General features: G+C 37.9%; 1 protein-coding gene across 8 annotated transcripts in view; it reads left to right on the top strand.

The window, feature by feature from the left end:
• igsf9bb (immunoglobulin superfamily, member 9Bb) overlaps positions 1–23,068 on the top strand; it is a 122,866-nt gene that overhangs the window by 60,999 nt on the left and 38,799 nt on the right. For all 8 annotated transcript variants that reach the window (XM_079846512.1, XM_079846510.1, XM_079846508.1 and 5 more), the window contains exons 5-8: positions 8,433–8,550; positions 13,216–13,357; positions 17,731–17,876; positions 21,932–22,074. In XM_079846512.1, the coding sequence (XP_079702638.1) occupies positions 8,433–8,550; positions 13,216–13,357; positions 17,731–17,876; positions 21,932–22,074 (549 nt within the window). The remainder of the gene's footprint in view (positions 1–8,432; positions 8,551–13,215; positions 13,358–17,730; positions 17,877–21,931; positions 22,075–23,068) is intronic.

The raw sequence follows: 23,068 nt of genomic DNA, 5'->3' as shown, positions 1-23,068 counted from the left end.
GCGGATCCAGCGACGAGGGCTCGGTGCTGGGCGGATCCAGCGACGAGGGCTCGGTGCTGGGCGGATCCAGCGACGAGGGCTCGGTGCTGGGCGGATCCAGCGACGAGGGCTCGGTGCTGGGCGGAACCAGCGGTGAAGGCTCTGTGCTGGACGGGACCAGCGGTGAAGGCTCTGTGCTGGACGGGACCAGCGGTGAAGGCTCTGTGCTGGACGGGACAAGCGGTGAAGCCTCTGAGCTGGGCGGAACCAGCGGCGAAGAGGGCTCTGAGCTGGGCGAAACCAGTGGCGAAGAGGGCTCTGAGCTGGGCAGGACCAGCGGCGAAGAGGGCTCTGAGCTGGGCAGGACCAGCGGCGAAGAGGGCTCTGAGCTGGGCAGGACCAGCGGCGAAGAGGGCTCTGAGCTGGGCGAAACCAGCGGCGAAGAGGGCTCTGAGCTGGGCAGGACCAGCGGCGAAGAGGGCTCTGAGCTGGGCAGGACCAGCGGCGAAGAAGGCTCTGAGCTGGGCAGGACCAGCGGCGAAGAGGGCTCTGAGCTGGGCAGGACCAGCGGCGAAGAGGGCTCTGAGCTGGGCAGGACCAGCGGCGAAGAGGGCTCTGAGCTGGGCAGGACCAGCGGCGAAGAGGGCTCTGAGCTGGGCAGGACCAGCGGCGAAGAGGGCTCTGAGCTGGGCAGGACCAGCGGCGAAGAGGGCTCTGAGCTGGGCAGGACCAGCGGCGAAGAGGGCTCTGAGCTGGGCGGAACTAGCGGCGAAGAGGGCTCTGAGCTGGGCAGGACCAGCGGCGAAGAGGGCTCTGAGCTGGGCGAAACCAGCGGCGAAGAGGGCTCTGTGCTGGACGGGACCAGCGGCGAAGAGGGCTCTGGCGGGCCGATGAGAGGAGGAAGATCGCTGTCAGTCACAGGCGCGGCGGGCACGACGCTTACTGCCTTGGTCTCGGCAGATCTGGCGTGAAGTGCAGGCTCGGCTGGACTGGCGTGAAGTGCGGGCTCGGCTGGACTGGCGTGAAGTGCAGACGGTGACATGGCGTGCCACGGGAGGAACCTCTCCAGACAACAGGAGAGTGCCTCTCTCCAGTCCTGACCGGAGAGATCTGGAAGCTCCCTCGGGTCAACTTCCTTGGCCCCAAGCCGGTAACACGCCTTGATTATATCGTCATCCAGCGAGCATGAGGCAGCAAGAGGAACAAACCCCCAGGTGAATTGGAACAGATCGCGGCTATCCCGAGCCAAAGCCGCGATCTGTCCAGCGAGCTCCCAGCTCATATTGTGGTCGGTCAATGTGTCAGGCTTCCTGGAAGGATGAAGTAGGAGACGAACACGAAGATGATGAATTCCAAGATTTTAATTCTCAATATAAACAAATACAAACAAAAAGGGAGCGTGTGCTCAGAACATAGATAAACCTAACATAAACACATTGACCGACAAGTGAGGAGTGAACAGAAGGAACTTAAATACACAGACAGATGAACACAAGACAGGTGATGCAGATGATGATGACGAACAGGTGGGTAATGAAGGGAGTGAGTTCAGGTGTGGAAACAAGGAGGATTCTGGGAACTGTAGTGCAGACAGGACGATGACAGAGTGAATGTGACAGAATGCTTCTCACTAGATCTCCATTTGATGTTGGGCAACGTTGTGGTGGTCACGACTGCTAACAAAATTTTGGTCGCACCGAATCATTCGGTTTGTAATGCGTACCGAACCGAAATCCTCGTACTGAACGGTTCAATACGAATACGTGTATCGTTACACCCCTTATAATATATATATATATAATTAAGTGGTTTGAAAGCGTAGGAAGACGACTTTTGCTAATTTTCTATGCTTCATGGAAGTGGACAAGCACTTAAGAGTTGTTTTGGTTCGATTTGCTTGTTTAGATTCTCTGATTGGTGGAGACTTCTATGCAGAATCATGGGTTCAGCTTCAATTCTGCTGTCAACACAATTATTAAAAAATACACTAAAATAATGTGTAATCACAGTAGGTCTGTCTGTAAAGGTTTGTAGGTTATCATTAAAAATCTATTCCATTTATAAGGAAATTTTACTTCTGAAACCTGACTTTTTCACTTAAGTCCCACTAATGATGCTCAAGTACTCCTTTATTGACAACAAATTTCTAGTCCTTTTTAAAGTCATGAACTATAGTTTACAATCCATATTACTTCCATAATGTCAAACATTTCTGAAGTTTAAAAAAGCAACATTTAAATCTTTGCAAGTGTCTCCTTAAAAAAGAGATCACCATATTTGATAGCCATAGATTAAGTCAACAACATCAGGGTTATTTATGAATGGAAGGTGGGATATGGTCTTTGATTTATGCTAAATAACATATATACGGTAATGTTTTTTATATAAATTATTATGATTTGATTTATTAGATTGTTGCTGGGTCTGCTGTTGCCTGGCCATGCATTTCCATCTGTGTAATTAGAGTAATTATGGAGTCTGGGATCCACAGCGGCATCTCACTTCTGCCGTTTGTTGAGTAAATTAGCTGTTGTACTTACCCTCATGTTGCCCATTTGTAGACTTAAGGTATGTATGTTCAGTTTGTAAATGCGCAGAGTGTGTATGTTCACGCCAAGGGGTCAAGGTTTGACTGGTTAGCAGTTAACCTCCGCTGGATAGATGCTGTAACTACAAAAAAAAAGCATATTTTTCAATTGACGACCATTCAGATATAGTTGTGGATTCTGATTGCAAGTCGCTCTTACCAGTGTTATTCAGATTTTATTAATATTTTGAATTAGCTTTTTTTTTTTCATAGTTTTCAGTTTACATTTTAATTAAATTTTTAGAATTTTATGTGCATTATTCATTTTTATAGTTTTTTTTATTATCAAATTAATTTTTACTTCAGTTTTAGTAATTTTAGTACTTTTTCCATCTAATATTTATGTTATATTTTATTTCAGCTTTATTTCAGTTACCGAAAACTGTTTTTCATAGTTTTAGTTAACAATACCAACACTGCCCTAATGAAAAAAACCTATACGAAAATGTATTTATACTAAGTATAGTACAAATCCATAACATTTACTGACATATCGCTTGAGACTTACTGACATAAATATTGTAATTAAAATTTATTTGAGGTTCTTATTATTAAACATAAAATGCATTTAGTAAGGATAGTATGATCACGGTAAAATATAAGTCTTTAAATGCAAGATATTTCAAGTGTAACTAAAGTATACTTGAAATAGTTCCATTTTAGCACTATCAGAAACTGTAAAGTATTCATATTAAGTACATACATATGTAAATGTATTTATGGTATACTTAGCATAAAATAAATTTATTTTAAATACATTTTGGTATATTTAATTTTCACTATGGTGGCTCTTACCAGAGCACAATGTTTTGGGGATTTGCCAATCAAAAACCAAAGTTTACCATTCAAGAAAAAAGAAAAAATGCTTCAAGGTGTGTGTACAGTAAGTCTCCTAAGAGTAAATTCACACATGCCTGATATCACATGAACTGTGATGATGATGCTTGCTAGTAGGTCTTGCCATTACACCGTCTGATGGAACACTGAATAATTCATCAGAGAGCCCCCTCAGCGAAGGCTTTACTTTAGCATGAATCTATGTCATCTGTCTCCACTCCTGCAATTTTTTTCTCAAAGTACTCTTCACCTGCTCTGCCGGCCTCAGTAAAGTGACCCTCATGTATCGTTAACCATCCAGCTTTGACAGGGCAGGGAGAAAAGATGCTTTGGCGAGTCCCTTACCCGTCAGGTCTGTCTGCAGAGAACGGCAGATCTGTTATGCTGTTCTGAGACCAGTTGTACCCGGTCACATATTTCCCATGAGATTATGATTGACAGCAAATTGCATTCGAAAGTGAGTAAAGGTTTTTATTTTTTTCCCTTTTTTTCCTTCCTTGCTGACTTGTAGAGAATATACTATTCAGTTGAAATACTAATTTATTCATTTGAAAAGTAAATGTCATTAAAGAAAAAAACTTTTTTCAGTAAAATTTTCAAGTATGGCTTCTGATTGTTGAAGTCCTTTTAGAATCATTTTTTTATATATATAATCATTGTAATAATAATAATAGTAATAATAATAATCATATATTTTTTTTTATTATATGTTTAACATATTCTTCATATTCTGTGTGCCAAAGTTCATGAGTTAATTTGTCTCCATAATCATTGATTAAGTTTAAGCAGGTGTCTTCGGTTTGGTTAACAATCTTAGTGTGGGTTTATTGGAAGCTCTCAGTTCATTCTGTTCTCTGTTCCACATCGTCTTTAGTTGGCTGTGGTATTCTCCTGTTATCTCCAGTGCTTGTCTGAGTTTGGTTATGTTAAAGATGCTAAGCGATGTCATGTGTTTTTTAGGCCAAAACTTTTTTTGGCACATACAGCAAACATCTCCTCACTATCCGCTAGCTGCCTGTCTCCTGAACACACTGTAAAAAAACGCGGTCTCTGTAGACACCACAGGCTCCACAAACGGCAAGAAAATCAAACTGGGCTAACCCGCACCACAAAACATAAACTGTTCCCACCAATAACCGACAAGAATGATTTGGGGGTGGGGTTTGGGGGGTTAGTGCGAGGATGAGGAGGAGGGAGGGTCTAGCTAGCCTCCGTTTTGTTTGACAATACTTTAAACGTCAACAAGAAGTGACGTCACCCAACATCACTTAGAGCACCTTTAAAGAGTGTTTCCTTTTTTAAAGGGATACTCCACCGTTTTTTCATATTAAACTATGTTATTCCCTTAACTAAGACGAGTTGATACATACCTCTCTCGTCTCAGTGCGTGCACTAAATCGCTCTGTCTTGCGGCGAAACTTTGTTAGCACTTAGCTTAGCCCAGTTCATTCAATATGGGCCAAGCAGAGAAGCTACCAAACACCTCCACGTTTTCCCTATTTAAACACAGTTACTCGCGTAGTGTAACTCGACCTAGGACGGTGACACAAAACAAAACGTTGCGCTTTTCTAAGCGTGTAAAATGGATAACTATATTGTATGGCGGAATACCATAGCAAGTGCTTGTGAGCACTTCGACTTGGCGCAGTAATATCTTCACTCGTGAAAAATCCTCTCACCGGCCCCCGCTCCCTCTAGTGAAGATATTACTGCGCCAAGTCGAAGTGCTTCCAAGCACTTGCTATGGTATTCCGCCATACAATATAGTTATCCATTTTACACGCTTAGAAAAGCGCAACGTTTTGTTTTGTGTCACCGTCCTAGGTCGAGTTACACTACGCGAGTAACTGTGTTTAAATAGGGAAAACGTGGAGGTGTTTGGTAGCTTCTCTGCTTGGCCCATATTGAATGAACTGGGCTAAGCTAAGTGATAACAAAGTTTCGCCGCAAGACAGAGCGATTTAGTGCACGCACTGAGACGAGAGAGGTATGTATCAACTCGTCTTAGTTAAGGGAATAACATAGTTTAATATGAAAAAACGGTGGAGTATCCCTTTAAGGGATTTTTTCCCCGAGTGATTATTGCAGCAACCAAGCTGTGACAATATGAAATTAGTTGAAATAGGATGTCAGATTTTTTCACCATGGCATAAGAGCTTATTGATTATGAAAACTATTATTTATTTTTGATAATTATTATTTTATTTTTATTAATGTTATATTATTATTGTTATTATTATTAATTGTTTCATTTAGTTTTTCATTTATTTCAGTTTTCAGAATGTTTTTTAATCAGTTGTTTCAATTTTAGTTTACGAAACTAACCATGGACATTACTAGTGACAAACTTTTAGGGCTTGAGAAATGATTCTAAGAAATGAGAATGAACAGTTTCTTTCCTGAAAACACCAGCATGTACCTATTTTTGAGAAGGCCTTTTGACCCTTAAGCCTTATGACATATAACAATCTTAAATGCTTATTTCTAAAATCTTTTTTTTATATATTATTGCCATAACCTATATTATATTTAGTATTAATGTTAATTTACATTAAACTGCATTAAAATAATGCATTAACCATTAGAGTTTAGAAAAGCTGCATTATTTTAAGTACCCACACTGCCTATGTGATGTCAGCTTAGAAGAAAGTTATTTCAAAGGTGGAGAAAGTTATTACAATGTTTAAGACAATTATTTTTTTCCTTTGGAATAACATGTACCAATGAATCATGCATACAGTAGTATCAGCATCCCTGCCCTTACCTGCCCCTCTGCCACCAAACACACACACTTGTACAGAGTAAATCCATTATTCAGCTGTTTGTCTGCTCACTCTCTGAGACCATGTGCACAATTCAATGCCAAAACAAGCTAAAACACTCTCCTCTTGTAAGCGTGGCCTTGTCTCGAAAAGATGATTGTGAAACCGAGCCGGCAATCTAACCATCACAGCTTGAAAGAGCTTCGGAGTTCATACAGGAACCTATTAATGATTGATGTCTTGCATGTTTTATATGCACTATCATTTCAGAATAATAACAAGACACAGAGAAGACTGGCCTAGTATTTTACTAAAAACCAAAAGTCCAGTTAGAACATCATACAAGAATGAAAATGGCACAATTATATCCAGGTGTCACTTTGTAAGAAGATTCAAAGTGTTACGTAGAAGGCTTAGATCATGAATATTAGTTCATGCACAAATATTTTAAAATGACTATAATAAAATATAAAATAAATGTATAAATACAATAAGGAGTTTTATTGTATTGTATTGGCCTGTAAGAGAGAATTTGCCCATGGCATTGAATTCTTGGGGAAAAAAAGAGCCATATTTCAACTGTGGTAGACCATCCCACTGCTGAAACTGCCAGCCGCCTCAAAAGTGAATGCCTTTTGACCTTTGAAAGTGAACTGATTTATTTATTTGTGAATAAATAGTATACAATAGTATAAATAAAAGTTTAAATAATAATAATAAACAAATACTAACAATTGTAGATGCTTCCTCTGTATTAGATTCATCCCTGCTGTAAGCTATTTCATAAAGTGGTGGGGACAAAACTGGCCGTGGCCAAAATTGGTGGGTATATCCCCACTGTAAATTATGCTTTTGCATCCTAATTTCTAAAATGTTTAATAAAAATTCCAAACCCTCCTTGGTCCACACCTCAGCCAATCTAACCAAGAATAATCCAGAGCATATTAGATAAATGCAAGAACTGCTCTGCCATTGGCAAAATGGAAATAACGCTTGTGTGGGCACAGAAAGAGAGATGCACATTGATCTTTAAGTCTCTGTTGGAGTGGCCTGGTTTGTTTGATCTCTCCTACGCAGTCTCTGCCTCTATGTCTCCGGTTCACAGCGATTTCACTGCAAATCATTTTTGTTTGTACTGTGTGTGAGACAATTCTTTCCTCAAATTGTTTTATTCTTTATAAGTTGTTATATGAACTTGTAAGAGTGGCCCCTTTCATGATGCATGTTTTGAATGTGAAGTAACATAACTGTGGGTATAGTATGTCTGCAGGAAAAATGGATCTCATGGGATGCTGAGCAGGGTTCCCCCATGTATTCATATAAGAAAAATAAGTGAAACCTTTCACAGAGATAAAAAATGAGAAGTTGTGTAGCTCACACTTCGGGATTATCAATATGTTACTGTTGACTTTAAAAACCCCACATGAACTGTTTAATAAGCAAAAAGGGATTTGAGTTTTACATTCATGTTTTTCTATTTCAAAGTAATACACTTACTTTTGCGTTACCTTTTTCTCACCTAGGCTGGGCTTTCTTGCTTGTTTTTTTATTAAAAAAGTTATGTTTTTGGCAAATGTAAGGCCCTTTCTCACCAAAAGTGAAATGAATAAGCCTCAGACTGAAGCAAATGCAAATTCATGCCTGTACAGTAGAGGGTGCAGCTCAAACACACCTTTTAGTTGTGCTGGCATTCTGGACTGCAGAAGCATAGGACACAGGAGAAGAAAGTTCAGCACTCTTACTTCAGCAATAAAAACAAACAAACGAAGCAGAAATGTGATGTTTATCTAAAGAAATTTTTTCTTTTTGGTATGGTTGAATTGGATCATCGAAGGTCAGCAGCAAAGACACATAGTAAAGTGAGATTAAATACATAAAGTACAATTGTATCATTTAACAAATTTAATTATTGCAGGTTTGCATAATATTCTGATAGTCTAGAAGAACTACAATAACTATCATGTTTACACCGTGCACACAACGCCTCTGCACTTACTCCCGATTTCTCTCAACATGGGGACAGGAGCGGCGTCATTTAATGGGAAAACAAAGTAATTTGCGTTACTTATTTGAAAAAGTAACTCAGATATTTTACTGTAAATTTAAATGTGATGCATACTTGATACTTTGAAAAAGTAATATGATTACTTAACTTGCATTACTTGTAATGCGTTACCCCCAACACTTGTCAGTGAGATTGTTTTCTTTATGTTTATAAGATTGTTCATTTGTTTCTCAGTAAGTGATGCTGTGACCTCCCTCCACAGGTCAGTGATGGCAGCCTGACGCTTGTTTCCATCAGCCGTGAGGACAGGGGAGCGTACACATGCCGAGCGTACAGCGAGCAGGGAGAGGCCATCCATACCACGCGCTTACTCGTCCAAGGTAGCACCCTAACTCTGACTTGACTCCATGTCTTTATTGTTTGCTGTTATTTGAATGACATGACTATCATGTTGTCAGAGTTCTGTGCTGTGTTTGAACGGTCTTCTGTGTTTGTGTCTGTGTATGTGTATGTGTGTACAGTCATGCTTGCAAAGCTGCATGCTGCATGGCACCCATGCTGCAGAGCTACAGAGATAATTGGACTCCATATGTTAGCTGTCTGGTACAGTATAAAGCAGTAATGGGTTCACTGTCAGAGAGATTTTTCACCATAGTGCCGCCATAGAAGCTTTTTCCTTTTGGGATCGCTAATCTGTTCTGTTGCAGACATCCTCTATATTCACCTTATTCATACTTCTAGACAATAATAAAATATGCTACTCTTTTTCTTTTTCCTCCCATCAAATGCTTATCAAACCAGTTTTAAATAAAACTACTAGAGTGTTAAATAGAATAAAATAAAAAACATAAAAGTGAATCATTGTAATAATTGAATACTGTTGATTGTAATACTAAATGAGATTCGGTATAATAGGAACACTATCAATACTGATTTGGTGTTGATGAAGGGGTAATGTAAGTATGGAAGCCCACATTCCCCCACAGAAACTTTCTCATTATTACAAGAAACTTTCTCTTTATTATGGCATGGTAAGTTATTAATATGAGAATATCTCATTATGCAGAGATATTAAGTCAATTATTAGACTTTTTCTAAATTATACAACATATTAAAGGTATAGCGGAGGATTTTCCCGAATTTTAGAAAAGAACCACCCTCTCCACTTTTTGAAAAAATGCACATGCGCAACACTCTACCTGCTCCCGAGAGGGAACGCCTATTAAACGTGTGCACGAGCTAATCATAGCTTACATGAACTTTTACTAGCAGTGATTTTAAATGGATTTCTCCAAATAGCATGCCAAACTTTACCTGTCAAGTAGAAACTTCGCGACTGAGGCATCAGTGGGAAGCCCAACCTGTGTTTTGAGCGCACGCCATTGTGTGAATCGTGTGCACGAGCACGTACGACGGCCTTACGTAAACATATCACCAGAATGATTGACACTTAGGAGGACCAATAGTCTTGATGATCCACCCGGAAAAAGAAAATCCTCCGCTATACCTTTAGAAAGTCTCTCATTATTATGAGATACTTGGCATTAATCTTGAGAAAGTTTCTCATTATTACGCGATATTAAGTCATTCGATTTTTTTTACAACAAAGTACATTTTTTTTTACAAGAAAGTCTGTAATTATAATGATAGTAAGCATTAATCATGAGAGTTTTTCATTATGAGATTCTAATTAATCAAGAAAAAGTGTCTCATTGTCATGAAATACTAAACATTAATTATGAGAAAGCTTCTCATTGTTATGAGATACTAAGCATTAATCATGAGAAAGTTTCCTATTACATTAGTCAGTTTAGATTTTTCTAAATGTTATGACAAAGTACACATTGAGAAAGTTTCTCATTGTTATGAGATACTAAGCATTAATTAAGTGAAAGTTTCTTATTATTATGAGATATTATTATTACGAGATTATTACATATTAAGTCAGTTATTAGATTTTTTTCCCAAAAATTTACGACAAAGAAGAAAGCTTCTCAGTATATTGAGATACTAAGCAATAATCATGAGTTTTTCATTATGAGATGCTAACAATTAATCAATTGTTTTAAAATACTAAACATTAATTATGACAAAGTTGTTCATCGTTTTGAGATACTTAGCAATAATCATGAGAAGGTTTCCCATTGTTATGAGATACTAGGAATTAATTATTAGAGTTTTCCATTATTATGCAATATGTCATTTATTAGATTTTTTGAAATTTTTTATGACAAAGTACATTTTAAGAACTTTCTCATTCTGAGATACTACAAAGCATTAATAATGAGAAAATTTTTCATTAATTTAATAAATGACAAAGGAATTTCTTCACTTTTTTGTCTATATTCTACGTTACTGTTACGAAGCATAGGCGTCATTCAGATCCAAGTGCAGCTTGTCTTTATTAAACAGAGTAGTCACCAGGCAAGGGTCATGCACCAGCAAACACAGCAGAAAAGATCAGGCAAAATCGTGGCCAACAAACAGGCAGGATATCAGGACAGGCTGCAAACAAACAGGATACAGGAACCAGGCAGAAGATCAGGAACAGACAAGGTCACAACAGGCAGGTAAACACATGGAAAACGCTTGGAAATGTTTGCAGCAGCAAAACAAGACTTAGCCCAGAGTGTTGTGTGAGTGTGGCTTAAATGAGTGTTTGAACATGAGGTGCAGGTGTGTGTGTAATCAATGCAGTGCAGGTGTATGGTGTAATCAGTCCAGGAAGATGCATGATGGGAAATGGAATCCGTAATCACGCAGGATGTGCGTGGCTAATCGTGACAGTTACGACATTAAGTACATTTTTAAGAAAGTTTCTCATTATGAGATATTAAGCATGAATCATGAGAAAGTTTCTCATTATGAGATAACAATAAATTAAGAGAAAGTTTCTGATTGTTATGAGATACTAAGCATTAATAATGAGAAAGTTTCCCATTATTATGAAATGCCAAGTCATTATTATGAGAGATATTCTCAATATAATGAGATGCTAAGTCATAATTAAAAAAACGTTTCTAATTATTACAGATTTACAGATTCATCATATTTTTTAAGTGAGGCAGAAATTGACTTCTATACTTGAGCCCTACTGATGGAATTGTTTAAGGCTGTTAATATCAAGTACATTATTGTGCGCAATTTTGCTATCAACATTTGCTATCAAGCTTTGATCACTTTACATGGTGATCATGTGGTCTGTTCATCAGTAAGTAGGTAGTTCTTTACCAGAATAAGCTCTAGTGTGTACCGGACCAAGCACATTTTCAGGAAACTGTCATGAATTTCTGTACTGGTCTAGACCAGTTTATCACATATTTTAAGACTGAATGGCAAGGGCAAAGCAATACAAATGTATACATAAAAGGCATTTGAAGAGTATCAAAAATAAGAATTAACATTTTTAATAAGACCATCACATAACAAAAAAGGAGAGAAACTTTTTTTCTACTGCTGAAACAAAAGCTGCTAGTTGAAGAAACATGGTTTTACAGACACGATGGCTGCCTTTCAAGTTTGTTTTTGTACTGGTGTGTGTTTGTGTGTGTATAGAGCAGGACAGAGAGCATCTGTAGAGTCCATGCCTTCATGTGGAGATCTCTGCAGGCTTTCTCCACAGAAGAGCCCTCTCTTTACACTGGCACTGCCAACATAAGCGATGCCCACAGTGGGCGGTACAGTGAGATCTGTCGGTAGGCTGCTGCAGATTCTCACACCGAGTAGAATTCTTATCATCTTAATCGATGATATTCAAATGAGACGGTTGATCCAAATATGTACGTTACAGCTGAGGGTACCTCTAATATTTTTACATGTTTTTATCTATTTTTTTTATATATAGTTTAAAGTTTATTATTTTAATATGTTCCTTGAGGTTCACTTGTTTTTTGCACCATAGGAAACAGTATCAATTCCCACTTGGCAAACATTATCCAAAAAAAACCCCATCATTTACAGACAAAGCATTATGAAATCATTTAGCTGCTGTCAGATCCAATAAAATTGGCTGCTTCATCTTTCACCAAAAGTTTCTTTGCCAACTCTCCATTATACTGTGTCATGTTTACAAAACAAAATGCTCCGAACAAACATATAATCCTCTGACACGATCCGGGATGGTTTTTTCGCTCTTCCATTTGTCGTGTTGTCGGCAGACTCATGCATGTTGGAGTATGTCAGAAACTAAACGCACATCTGTATACTGTATCTAGTGTAGACAGCGTCAGTGATTATAATGGGGTCCATTTGCTTTTGATGCATCTTGTGTCAGCTGTTAAGTGACTGAATGCCAGTAGGTGGGGCCTACTGATGTATAATAATAATGATTTATAATGATGTATAATAACTATTCATTGATGTCTTGCTCTGGAGGCAGTCATATCATATGCAAATATATTTGCTGTGTGACGTCAAAGATCCCGCAATATCTTTTGGAGCTTGATTAAATAAATGCTTTGTTTATAATGATTAGGCTGTTTCAAGCTATGAAACTTGCAGGATGTTTTACTGGTACAAAGACCAAAGAAGATATCTAAAGGATCATGTATTCACACTGAATACTGGAATACTGGAGCAATGGTCCTGGTTTGCCAACACAGGAATAAGTTGCATTTGTAAATATATTACAACAGAAAGCAGTTATTTTAAATTTATAATGTTTCACAAAATGACTGTTTTTACTGTATTTTTGTGCAACTTAATACAGCCTTGGTGAGCATAAATCATAATAATTATTCCAAACTTTTGACTGGTAGTGTATATTAACTCTTCATTCAGTATGTACACCACTGTAAGTGAGGCATTGACTGAATACAATATTCACTTGATTCACTCCACGTGGATTGTGTTGATTGTTTAACAGCTGTTAAATTCAAAATGACAGAATGAAAATATACATGATTAAAAACACTCATATGAAATCTTTTCTCCAGCTCTAGTTGTTTTTATCCTTGAAGAGTACTGAGATTGCTATATGCTCCAATAGGATGTGACGCATACTGATATGTAATGTTGATTTATTATGTGTCTCTTTTCTATTTCAGGACCCCCATTTATTGTCTCACCGCCAGAGAACATAACCGTAAACATATCCCAGGATGCATTCTTCACTTGTCATGCTGAGGCATATCCTGGCAACCTAACGTACACCTGGTTCTGGGAGGAAGATAACGTCTACTTCAAGAAGTAAAGTTATGATCGGGTTCATTACTGTACCATACCCCCACTGTCCTGTGTCCATGTGGAGTTTGTCACAGTCCATGTAGTTTCGTCATCATCATTGAGGCATCAGTGAGTTTGCCATTAGGGATTATGGGCATTGTAATACTGTTTTAGGCTTTGGTCAAACACTTTGTAAGGCCTTTTGTTGAGAAATGTTCTGAAATGTAATTGTAGGTGTCGTTAAACTGTATTTAGAGGGCTTCAACTCATCCAAACACACCATTCAAAAGTTTGGGGTCAGTTCGATTTTTTTTTTTTTTTTTTTTTAAAGAAAAAAGAAATGTATACTTTTATTCCACAGGGACACATTAAATTGATCAAATGTGACAGTAAATGCGTTATAATAATACAAAAGATTTCTGTTTCAAATAAATTCTGTTCTTTTAAACTTTCATCAAAGAAACTTATCATTTTCAAAAAAAGATTATCATGTTTTCCATAAAAATGTTAATGTTTTCAACTTTGAAAATAATAGATGATAAATGATATTTTAAAACTTATTCAAATAGAAAAGTTATTTTTAATGATATATATGATAATAAATGAAAAATAGGATAATATCTCACAATATTACTGTTTTAACTGTATTTTTGATCATATAAATGCAGCCTTGTTGAGCATAACACCATGTCTATGCCGGACGCGATAAAGCGACTGTTGCAAATTCAGTTTTCCTTCCTATGAGAAGTATCGTGAGTGCTTGGAGTCCTCTGCATCCAGTGTAAACAACATCACTGATTATAAAGGGTTCTATTGTCTTGTCACATCGCACCGTACACGTCCGGTGTAGACACGGTGTTAGAGACTCTTTCAAAAACAATAAACAAATCTTACCCTCCCCAAACTTTTGAACCATAGTGTACATCTATTGATAAACAGATGCATTTTATACATTTATTTTTAAAGAGTTTTCAGTGTAAAAAAAAGTAGCTCTGGGCCTCCTACAATTGAAAGCGTAGTCTATGTCCACACTAGTGCGTTTTTGGTTCTAACACAGCATTTTAAAATGAAACCAATCCTCGTCACGCCCATACTGCTGTTTCCACTGCGTTTCAGAAAAGATCTCCGTCCACATTACATGACTGAAAACGCTTGTGACCATTCATGCACACTGGGCATGCACGTACAAATGTAAAGAGTTGCCGATTGCTCTAATAATAGCTTGAACTAAGTCAGTAAAGCTTGCAGTTTCATCTCCATGTTAATGTTTACACGGGCATTGAGCAAGTGTTTCAGTAGTGTAGGGGCTTGACGAATCAGGGAAGGATACGCAATGATTGGATACGCAGGGTGACTAAGTCACAGATACAAGAAGGGGGAGAAGATATAAGATATAATAAGAAGTTTTAAAACAAAAATACACTAGTGTAAACGTAGCCATAGAATCGCCCTGAATGTTTTGCAAAAAAAATTCAATTTACAAGGTATACTTAGTTTTGTGAGGTTTTAGCATTCTGAGTTGAAAAAAAAAGAAAGTTTAGTATGAAATTATACTATGTGTTTCCCACTTGTGCCTGTGTCCGTGTGTCATTATACGTGTTTGAAGGCCTCACACCTCAGATTGTCTCATTCGTGTCTCTTTTGCCCTGTGCTGGACCAAATGTTTAAAGTAATACATTAATATTAGTCATATAACAATTTCATTCTCAGTGTCCCTAATCACACTTGTGGGATTACACATATACAGTCATAGTTAGTCACCCTTTTATTCAATACTTTTTGCAACCTCCTTTTGCCAAGATAAAAGCTCTGAGTCTTCTCCTATAATGTCTGAGTTTGGAGAACACCTGACAAGAGATCAGAGACCATTCCTCCATACAGACTTTATCCAGATCCTTCAAATTCCCAGGTCCATGTTGGTGCACTCTCCTCTTCAGTTCACCTCACTCATTTACTATTGGGTTCAGGCCAGGGTATTGGAATGGCCATGGCAGAAGCTTCATTTTGAGCTTAGTGAACCAGTTTTGTGTTTATTTTGAGTTTTTCTTCTTTTTTTTTTGACCATTGTCCTGATGGAAGATCCAACCACGGCCCCTTATAAGCTTTCTAGCAGAGGTCCTCAGGTTTATCTTTATATCTTTTGGTATTTGATAGAATCCATGATGCCATGTATCTGAACAAGATGTCCAGGACCTCCAGCAAAAAATAGGCCCCAAATTAAAGATCCAGCAGTATATTTAACCTTGGGCATGGGGTGTTTTTTATCCCTGTTTGCACCAAACCCATCTGGTGGGTTTGCTGCCAAAAAGCTTTTTTTGTTGTTGTTGTTTCATCTGACCACAGAACCCAGTCCCGATTGAAGTTCTAGTAATGTCTGACAAGTGAATAGGCTGGAGTTTGTTTTTGGATAAGAGCAGAGGATTTGGTTTGAGACCCTCCCAAACAACACATGGTGATTTAGGTGCTGTTAGATTTTTTTTGTTTTTTTTTTTGTTTAGGTTTTCTGAGACTCTTTGGCCGCTCAAACTATCCTTCTCACCATACATTAAGACAATACAGACACACATCCACTTCCAGGCAGATTTGTAACATCTTTACTTGATTGAAACCTCTTAATTATTGCCCTGTTGGTGAAAATGGGAATTTTCTATAGTTTAGCTGTTTCCTTACAGCCTTTTTCTATTTTGTGAAGCTTAACAATCTTTTGCTGCACATCAGAACTATATTCTTTGGTCTTACTCATTGTGATTGATGATGATCAAGGGAATTTTGCCTTTGTGTTTCCTCATATTTATAAACGGGAAGTCATGGCTGGATAATTTCATGTTCCTGGTCACCCTGTTGTGCTAAAACATGTAAATATGACTGGGAATACTTGATAAATTTTACTCATAAGATTTTCTAGGGGTGCCAATAATTGTGGCCAATGTGTTTTTTTCCTTCTTCTAATAAATACTTCGAAGGCCATCAATTCCAACTGAAATAGAAACTTATAAGTGACTAATTGGGGACACTAAAAATAGGAAGCTACTCCTTACACGACTTTAGCATTAGCATGTTGCTAAGGTAAAAGCATGAATGACTATCAGGGCTTCCAACTCTCACTCATTCAGCGTGAGACTCACGGAAGTGACATTGTTCTTTCTTTCTCTTTACTACTAGTTACAGCACAAAATAAACATGAATGAACATCAGAGGGTATGTTTAAAGAAACAGTAATAGAAACAGATACATAAAATGGTGTGTCCTCTGTGTTACCTTGAATAGAAAAGGGAACATAGTGAACGACCATATTTTTATATACGGTAAACGATAACCGTAGCCTCACCACAGACCCTCTCAGGTTTTCATGGTTCACTGTTCTCCTTCTCTCCCCCATGACAAGAATATCCAGTGACATGCCGCTTGTGTCATCATACGCTCCACTAGCACTGATTATAAGTAGCAGTGCCCTGAGCCATTCAAGACGCCCTCATGCGTGGCCTGTACACTCTATAGAAAAAGGATATTATGTTTTTTTTTTTCTTTTTTTCTAATAGAGACTGTGCAGCAGGACAGGTGGAAGCACAGGCAATAATAGAGGCCACGCAGGCATTTTGTCCACTGAAGCGTTTTTTTTTTTCCTTCTTTTTCTGATCTCTGCCCCGGACACTCCATCTGTTCTTCTTGAAAGAGTAGACTGTAATTCATGATGCTTTGTGCTTTATTTTCTGGCTTAAAATTAATTTACGTAGGCATATATATTTTTAGGGATAGTTTACAAAAAATAAATAAATCATTATTTACTCGCTTTCATGTCGTTCCAGTACCTGGAACACAAAAAGAATGTACAGTACAATACCGTTCAAAAGTTTGAGGTCAGTAAGATTTTTATAAATGTTTTTGAAAGAAGTCAGTTATACTCACCAAGGCAGCATTTATTTGATATAAAATACAGTAAAACAGTAATATTGTGAAATATTAATACAATTTAAAATAAAATATAGTTTATATCTTAAAATATGTGATGGTGATGTATTTTCAACAGCATAATTTCTCCAGTCTTCAGTGTCACATGATCCTTCAGAAATCATTCTATTCTGTTGATTTGCTGCTCAAGAAATTATTATTAATAATACTGAAAACAGTTATACTGTATAATTTAATTTTTTAGAAACAATGATTTTTCCAGGATTCTTTGATGGAGAACAGCATTTATTTGAAATAGAAATCTTTTGTAACATTATAACTGTCTTTACTGTCACTTTTTTTAATAAATCTTACTGATCCAAACTATTGAACAGTAGCATATGTATTTTTATTTTGTGGCAATAACGACTTGTAAGTAATGTAAATTGTGGGAATCATTATTAATACTACTTGTGTTAAATCAGCTCTGTGTCTTTCTCTCTCTCCAGTGATCTAAAGCGCAGAGTGAGTATTCTGATTGACGGTTCACTCATCATCTCCCAGGTGAAACCTGAGGATGCTGGGAGATACACCTGCAGCCCGAGTAACAGCCTTGGCCGCCCACCTTCTGCATCAGCATACCTGACAGTGCATTGTGAGTCATTCCGCGGAGCAATCTGCTGATACACCGCTAGATCTTACAGACATTAGATTTTTGTCTTTCATCTGAAAACATGTATCCGTTGCTGGTGCCCCTAAAAAACTCTCTGCATTGCTCCGAGCAGATGCTGAAATATACTGTGGAGTGTAGGTGAGAAACCGTCAGAATAGAATCGATTTGGTATTTTTACTTCCTGTCAATATATCCAGCTGATCATACCCCTCAAAAATCTAAGAGCAAGAGCAAAAGTGAACGTGTTTCTGTTTTGTTGAACATGATGATCAGCTTCAGATGATCCAAAGCATCTTGTGCTTCTAAAACAATGTTGTATACATTGTCAGTGTCACAAATTTGCTAAAAAATTTTTCATTAGTGTCCAAGTAATCACTATCATTCCACTTTGTAGTAAATGAGTTAGACCTTTTATTCCCATATTTTCAGTATGATCTCAAATGTTGGAACCCCAATGTAGATAAAGTAGGTCATTATGTATGACATTACACAATAGGCAACTGGGAATTACTGCTTCATCTAAAATGAATTTGTTATAGTAAAATAATCGTATCATATGTAATACCTTCATTCAGTATAAGTTTACAAAAGCACTTAAATCAGGAGGTCTATATATATATATATATTTTAATGCTCTTATCAACATGGAAAAGTGGATCGGCTTGCTTTGTGCAAATGTTTTTTTATTGAAAACAACATTGGCATATACTGTAGTGTTCAATTTCACACTAACATTCTCACTTGGAGCAAATAATCGCATCAGAGAATGCTTGGCCATCAAGTGGTATTTCAGACTGGACGTGCCGCGATGATCGCTCAGTTCACAACGACAAAACACACAGATCACTTTGGTCTTGTCAATGGAACCATTTGGCAACTTTTTAAAAGTAAACGTTCCATTCAGAATCTTGGCATCCATTTCGGCGCCTCGCGCTCGCCATCCACTCAAAACGTAACGTTAGCCTACTACTTTTTGGCTGTTTTGTTTCCGGTCTAGCTAGATCCAGTGTGGTGTTGTAGTTTTTCTAACGTTACTAGTTGTTGCAACAGCATGTGAAAAAAACGGCAAAGTTTGCTAGGCCAAAAAGAACGTTAATCTCACGCTAAAAAAATTTAGCTTTTTAAAAAAAAATAATTCTTTAGCAAGGCAGTGGTCATCTTGGAGCAAATTTACACTGTTATGCAAGCTGTACACTCACTACTTTACATTGTAGCAAAGTGTCATTTCTTCAGTGTTGTCCTATGAAATGATATAATAAAATATTTACAACTCTCTTTTGTGAGATACTGTATATATCATTGTAGATGAAGCAATAATTCCCAGTTGCCTATTGTATTACGTAATGTCATACATGATGTAATAGAGGATGAATTCTCCTTCATCTTCTGTGACATTGGCCTCACTGGATTGAGCATGAAAATAAAGTAACAACCTTCACTAGCAGATTAGGCCTTTTCATCATTTTTCTTGCATGGTGATCTTTTGTAATAAAAGGGTTACTTTAGTCTCCCAGCGTATTCCATCTCAATACATGGGCATGAGGGTGCATTAGCCTCAACTGCCGCTGTTGGGTAGGCTGACGCTTTCTATTTGCAGCCGAGAGATTGGAATGGCCTTCTGTCCCCGGAGTCTGGAGCAGAATTGAAACAGTGACCTTGAGTCAGTAAGCTAGCAGATTACTCAGTCATGGCTCACGTCCTCCACTCCGATAGACTGATGCAAAGAACCGGCGTGTAGAGGCTTTTCTAGACGTTGTTGGGAAAAAAAACAGGGGAAAACACACAAACATGTTGCATTTGCAGTAAATAGTGACGGGAATTAGCACTGCAAATTGGCTGTGGTATCCAAGGTAACAGACATTTCAAATTCCCTCGCTCAGAGGAAGCAGATCAGCCTGTGTCGGACAGGCTTGGCTCGGTTGAAGTGGCGGAAAGGGATTACATCATACCAGAATTCCCAGAGAGGGACAGACTGCAGAAATTTTCACCTGTTTTCTAAAGCCGTCTCATCCACCGGCACATAGTCTGGCCGCCCATGTGTGCAGCGAGCAGAGGCGCAGAGAAAGTGTATTTGACAGTAAGTGAAAAAAGGGAGGGGGGAATGTAAAGGGATGACATCATCCTGTGTGGAAACCCTCTTCTCTGCAGTGACGTCACCTGCAGACACTCCGGCAGGCTGTTAGCGTGGGCGCTGGCGGCCCCGTTAGACAGCTGACGGCATTGCAGGTCTGCTCCTTTTCCCCACCTCCTTCTCCTTTTCTTTTCTTATCCTCAGCAATCCTGTCCTCACGTCCTCACGACTCCCTTTTCTTCTGTTCTTTTTTCAACTCCACACTTCTTTCTGGTCCACTCCTCCCGCCATCCCATCCCAGCTCCACTTGTGCTAAAAATAGACCCGGGTACTTTGCTAAGCATTAAGATGGAGCAGTGGATTTCTTCAAAGTGTTCATTTCGGAGCGCCGCTCCCTCTCGCTCTCCAGCATGCTGCGGTTGGCTGGTGTCTTCACTAATGAAAGACAGTGATTTATGAGTCACACGCGACTGAATCTCTTTTACAGCATTTTTGAGACTCTTTGCTTTAGATGTGGTTTATACAATATAATGAAGGAAAAAGTAATCAGAAATCATCCTCTTGCAAATTTTTCGGGAACTGGTGAAAACACTATTAATAGTGGCTTTTCACAACATCTGGTTGGTTTTTGAAGGCAGCAAATACAATATGTATCCTTCATTGCCTATGATATCACACAATTCTGTGTATATATGTAGTTGATTCAAAGAATAAAACCATGTCTGATGGATTGTTTATTTATTTACACTACCATTCAAAAGTTTGGAGATGGTTAGATATATATTTTTTTTTTATCGCTTATGCTCACCAAGGTTGCATTCATTTAATCAAAAACAAAGTTATATTGTAAAATATTATTACAATTCAAAATAACTGTTCTATTTCAATATATTGTAAAATGTAATTTATTCCCATGATGGCAAAGCTGACTTTTCAGCATCATTACTCCAGTCTTCAGTGTCACTTGATTCTTCCAAAATTATACTAATATGCTGATTTGGTATGCAAGAAACATTTCTTATTGTTATCATCAATGTAAAAAACAGTTAATATTTTTTTGTGAAAACCACGATGCAGTTTTTCACGATTATTTGATGAATATAACATTTTTGTATCATTATAAATGTTTTTACTGTCACTTTTGATTAATTTAGTGCATCCTTGTTTAATTTTTTTTTTAAATCTGAACCCAAACTTCCAAATATATATATTTATTTATCTATCTATCTATCTATCTATCTATCTATCTATCTATCTATCTATCTATCTATCTATCTATCTATCTATCTATCTATCTATCTATCTATCTATCTATCTATCTATCTATCTATCTATCTACTTAAACGCCAGTTCTACAGTGAAATAAACATTGTCACACATTGTTTAGTTATATCTAAGGCTTGCTTGAAATTGATATATCATTAGACATGATGTTATGGTTTGAAGCTTATCTTAAACCAGTTTCCTTAGAAAGTGCCTTATACTACAGTACATGCTGCCTGTTTAGTCAACTATGTAAAACTGCACAAGATCCTAGCCATGTCTTTTCAACTGTCAACTGTTTTGTAGAGTTTTACATGGGTAAACACCACTCATATTTCTTTTGAAAATATAAAAACAATATTGTATTTCAGTTATGTAGGCTGTAGCTAATTTTTTCCCATCTGTTCCCAAGGCACTTACTGTACTGTACTCCGATTAGCTGAGTAATAGTCTAGAGCTAGTTCAGATCTTTTTGTCTCATCTCAAACACTGATTTCAAGCAGTTCCTTATTAGTGTATTTCTTCATGACTCATTCAGAGGATTTGTGCTAAATGTTTCAGACTAATGGCTCAGAGTCATCCAGTACAAACTCATCTCATCTGTCAGACAGTTTAACAATGCACAAAACCCTCGATGTCTAATTTTATAACAGCACAGCTTTTATGCTGTATTTAATGTTTCTACTATCATTGTGTCCTGTAGACCCTGCCCGTGTGGTAAACATGCCGCCCGTTATTTACGTGGCCATCGGACTGCCGGGGTATATCCGCTGCCCGGTGGATGCCAACCCGCCTGTCACTTCAGTGAAGTGGAAAAAAGATGGCCTGCCTCTGCGGATAGAGAAGGTGAGTCCAGCTGGACAATGATCTCAGTGTTTTCACAGATGCTGTCACATGGGCCTCAACGATCTCTCGCAGCTGTGAGAGATGGGTTTCATTCACAGGTTACATTGATCTCATAGTCTCGCACAGACAAAGAACACTGACTCTTCCTCAGTAAAGCCAAGTGGGGAATAACTGACCCTAATGAAGGAACAGGAAATCACTTTCATTCTCAAAGTCTGTTCCTCCTCAGTGCAACTGGCTTTAAAGGATAGTGTCCATGCAGCTGAAAATGTGTAGGCTTATCATGTTACATCCCAAGAGCACTGAGAGCAAATCCACTTCATACATTTCACTGAATGCAAAAGCTGTACTGCTTGTCAGGGGTGTAGCAACCATTATAACAAGGGGGATTTAGTAAATTTAAAAGCTTGTTCCCCTACTTTTTGGTTGCGTTTCTGATGTAGTATGAAGAAAAAGCTGTACCCAGCCTGTGAAATGATGACTTTTATACTAAACAGTCTACTAGTTGGTTATGGTTAACACCCACTTACTGTACCTGCCTTTCAGCAAGGACTAGGCAATTGTTACATCACCTAATTAATATTCATGATCTAAGCTGATGAGGTCCATAATATGTTCCCTCCACTTTTTAGTACATTCATACATAAGTGATATTATTCAGTGTGTCCATTACACTCAAATTGATTTCAGATGATTTCACAGAGTATTGATTTAGATTTTCATACTGTGATTATACCGAGTGCGATTATTAAATTTGCAATTTTTACATTGTATATGTAATTATGCATGCAATGGATGCTTTTATCTAAAGGAATTTACATTCTATTCAAAATACACTAAAGTTAAAAAGTTTGGGCTTATTAAGTTTATTTATTAATTTATTTTTTGAGGAAGAAGAAGATAATACTTTAATTCAGCAAGGACACATTAAATTGATCAAAAGTGATGGTAAAGAGATTCATAATGTTAAGATTTCATTTTTAAATAACTTCTG

Source organism: Squalius cephalus, assembly GCF_949319135.1.
Source record: "Squalius cephalus genome assembly, chromosome: 17".
Classification (NCBI taxonomy): Eukaryota; Metazoa; Chordata; class Actinopteri; order Cypriniformes; family Leuciscidae; genus Squalius; species Squalius cephalus.
This window is presented reverse-complemented; position numbering and strand designations above follow the sequence as displayed.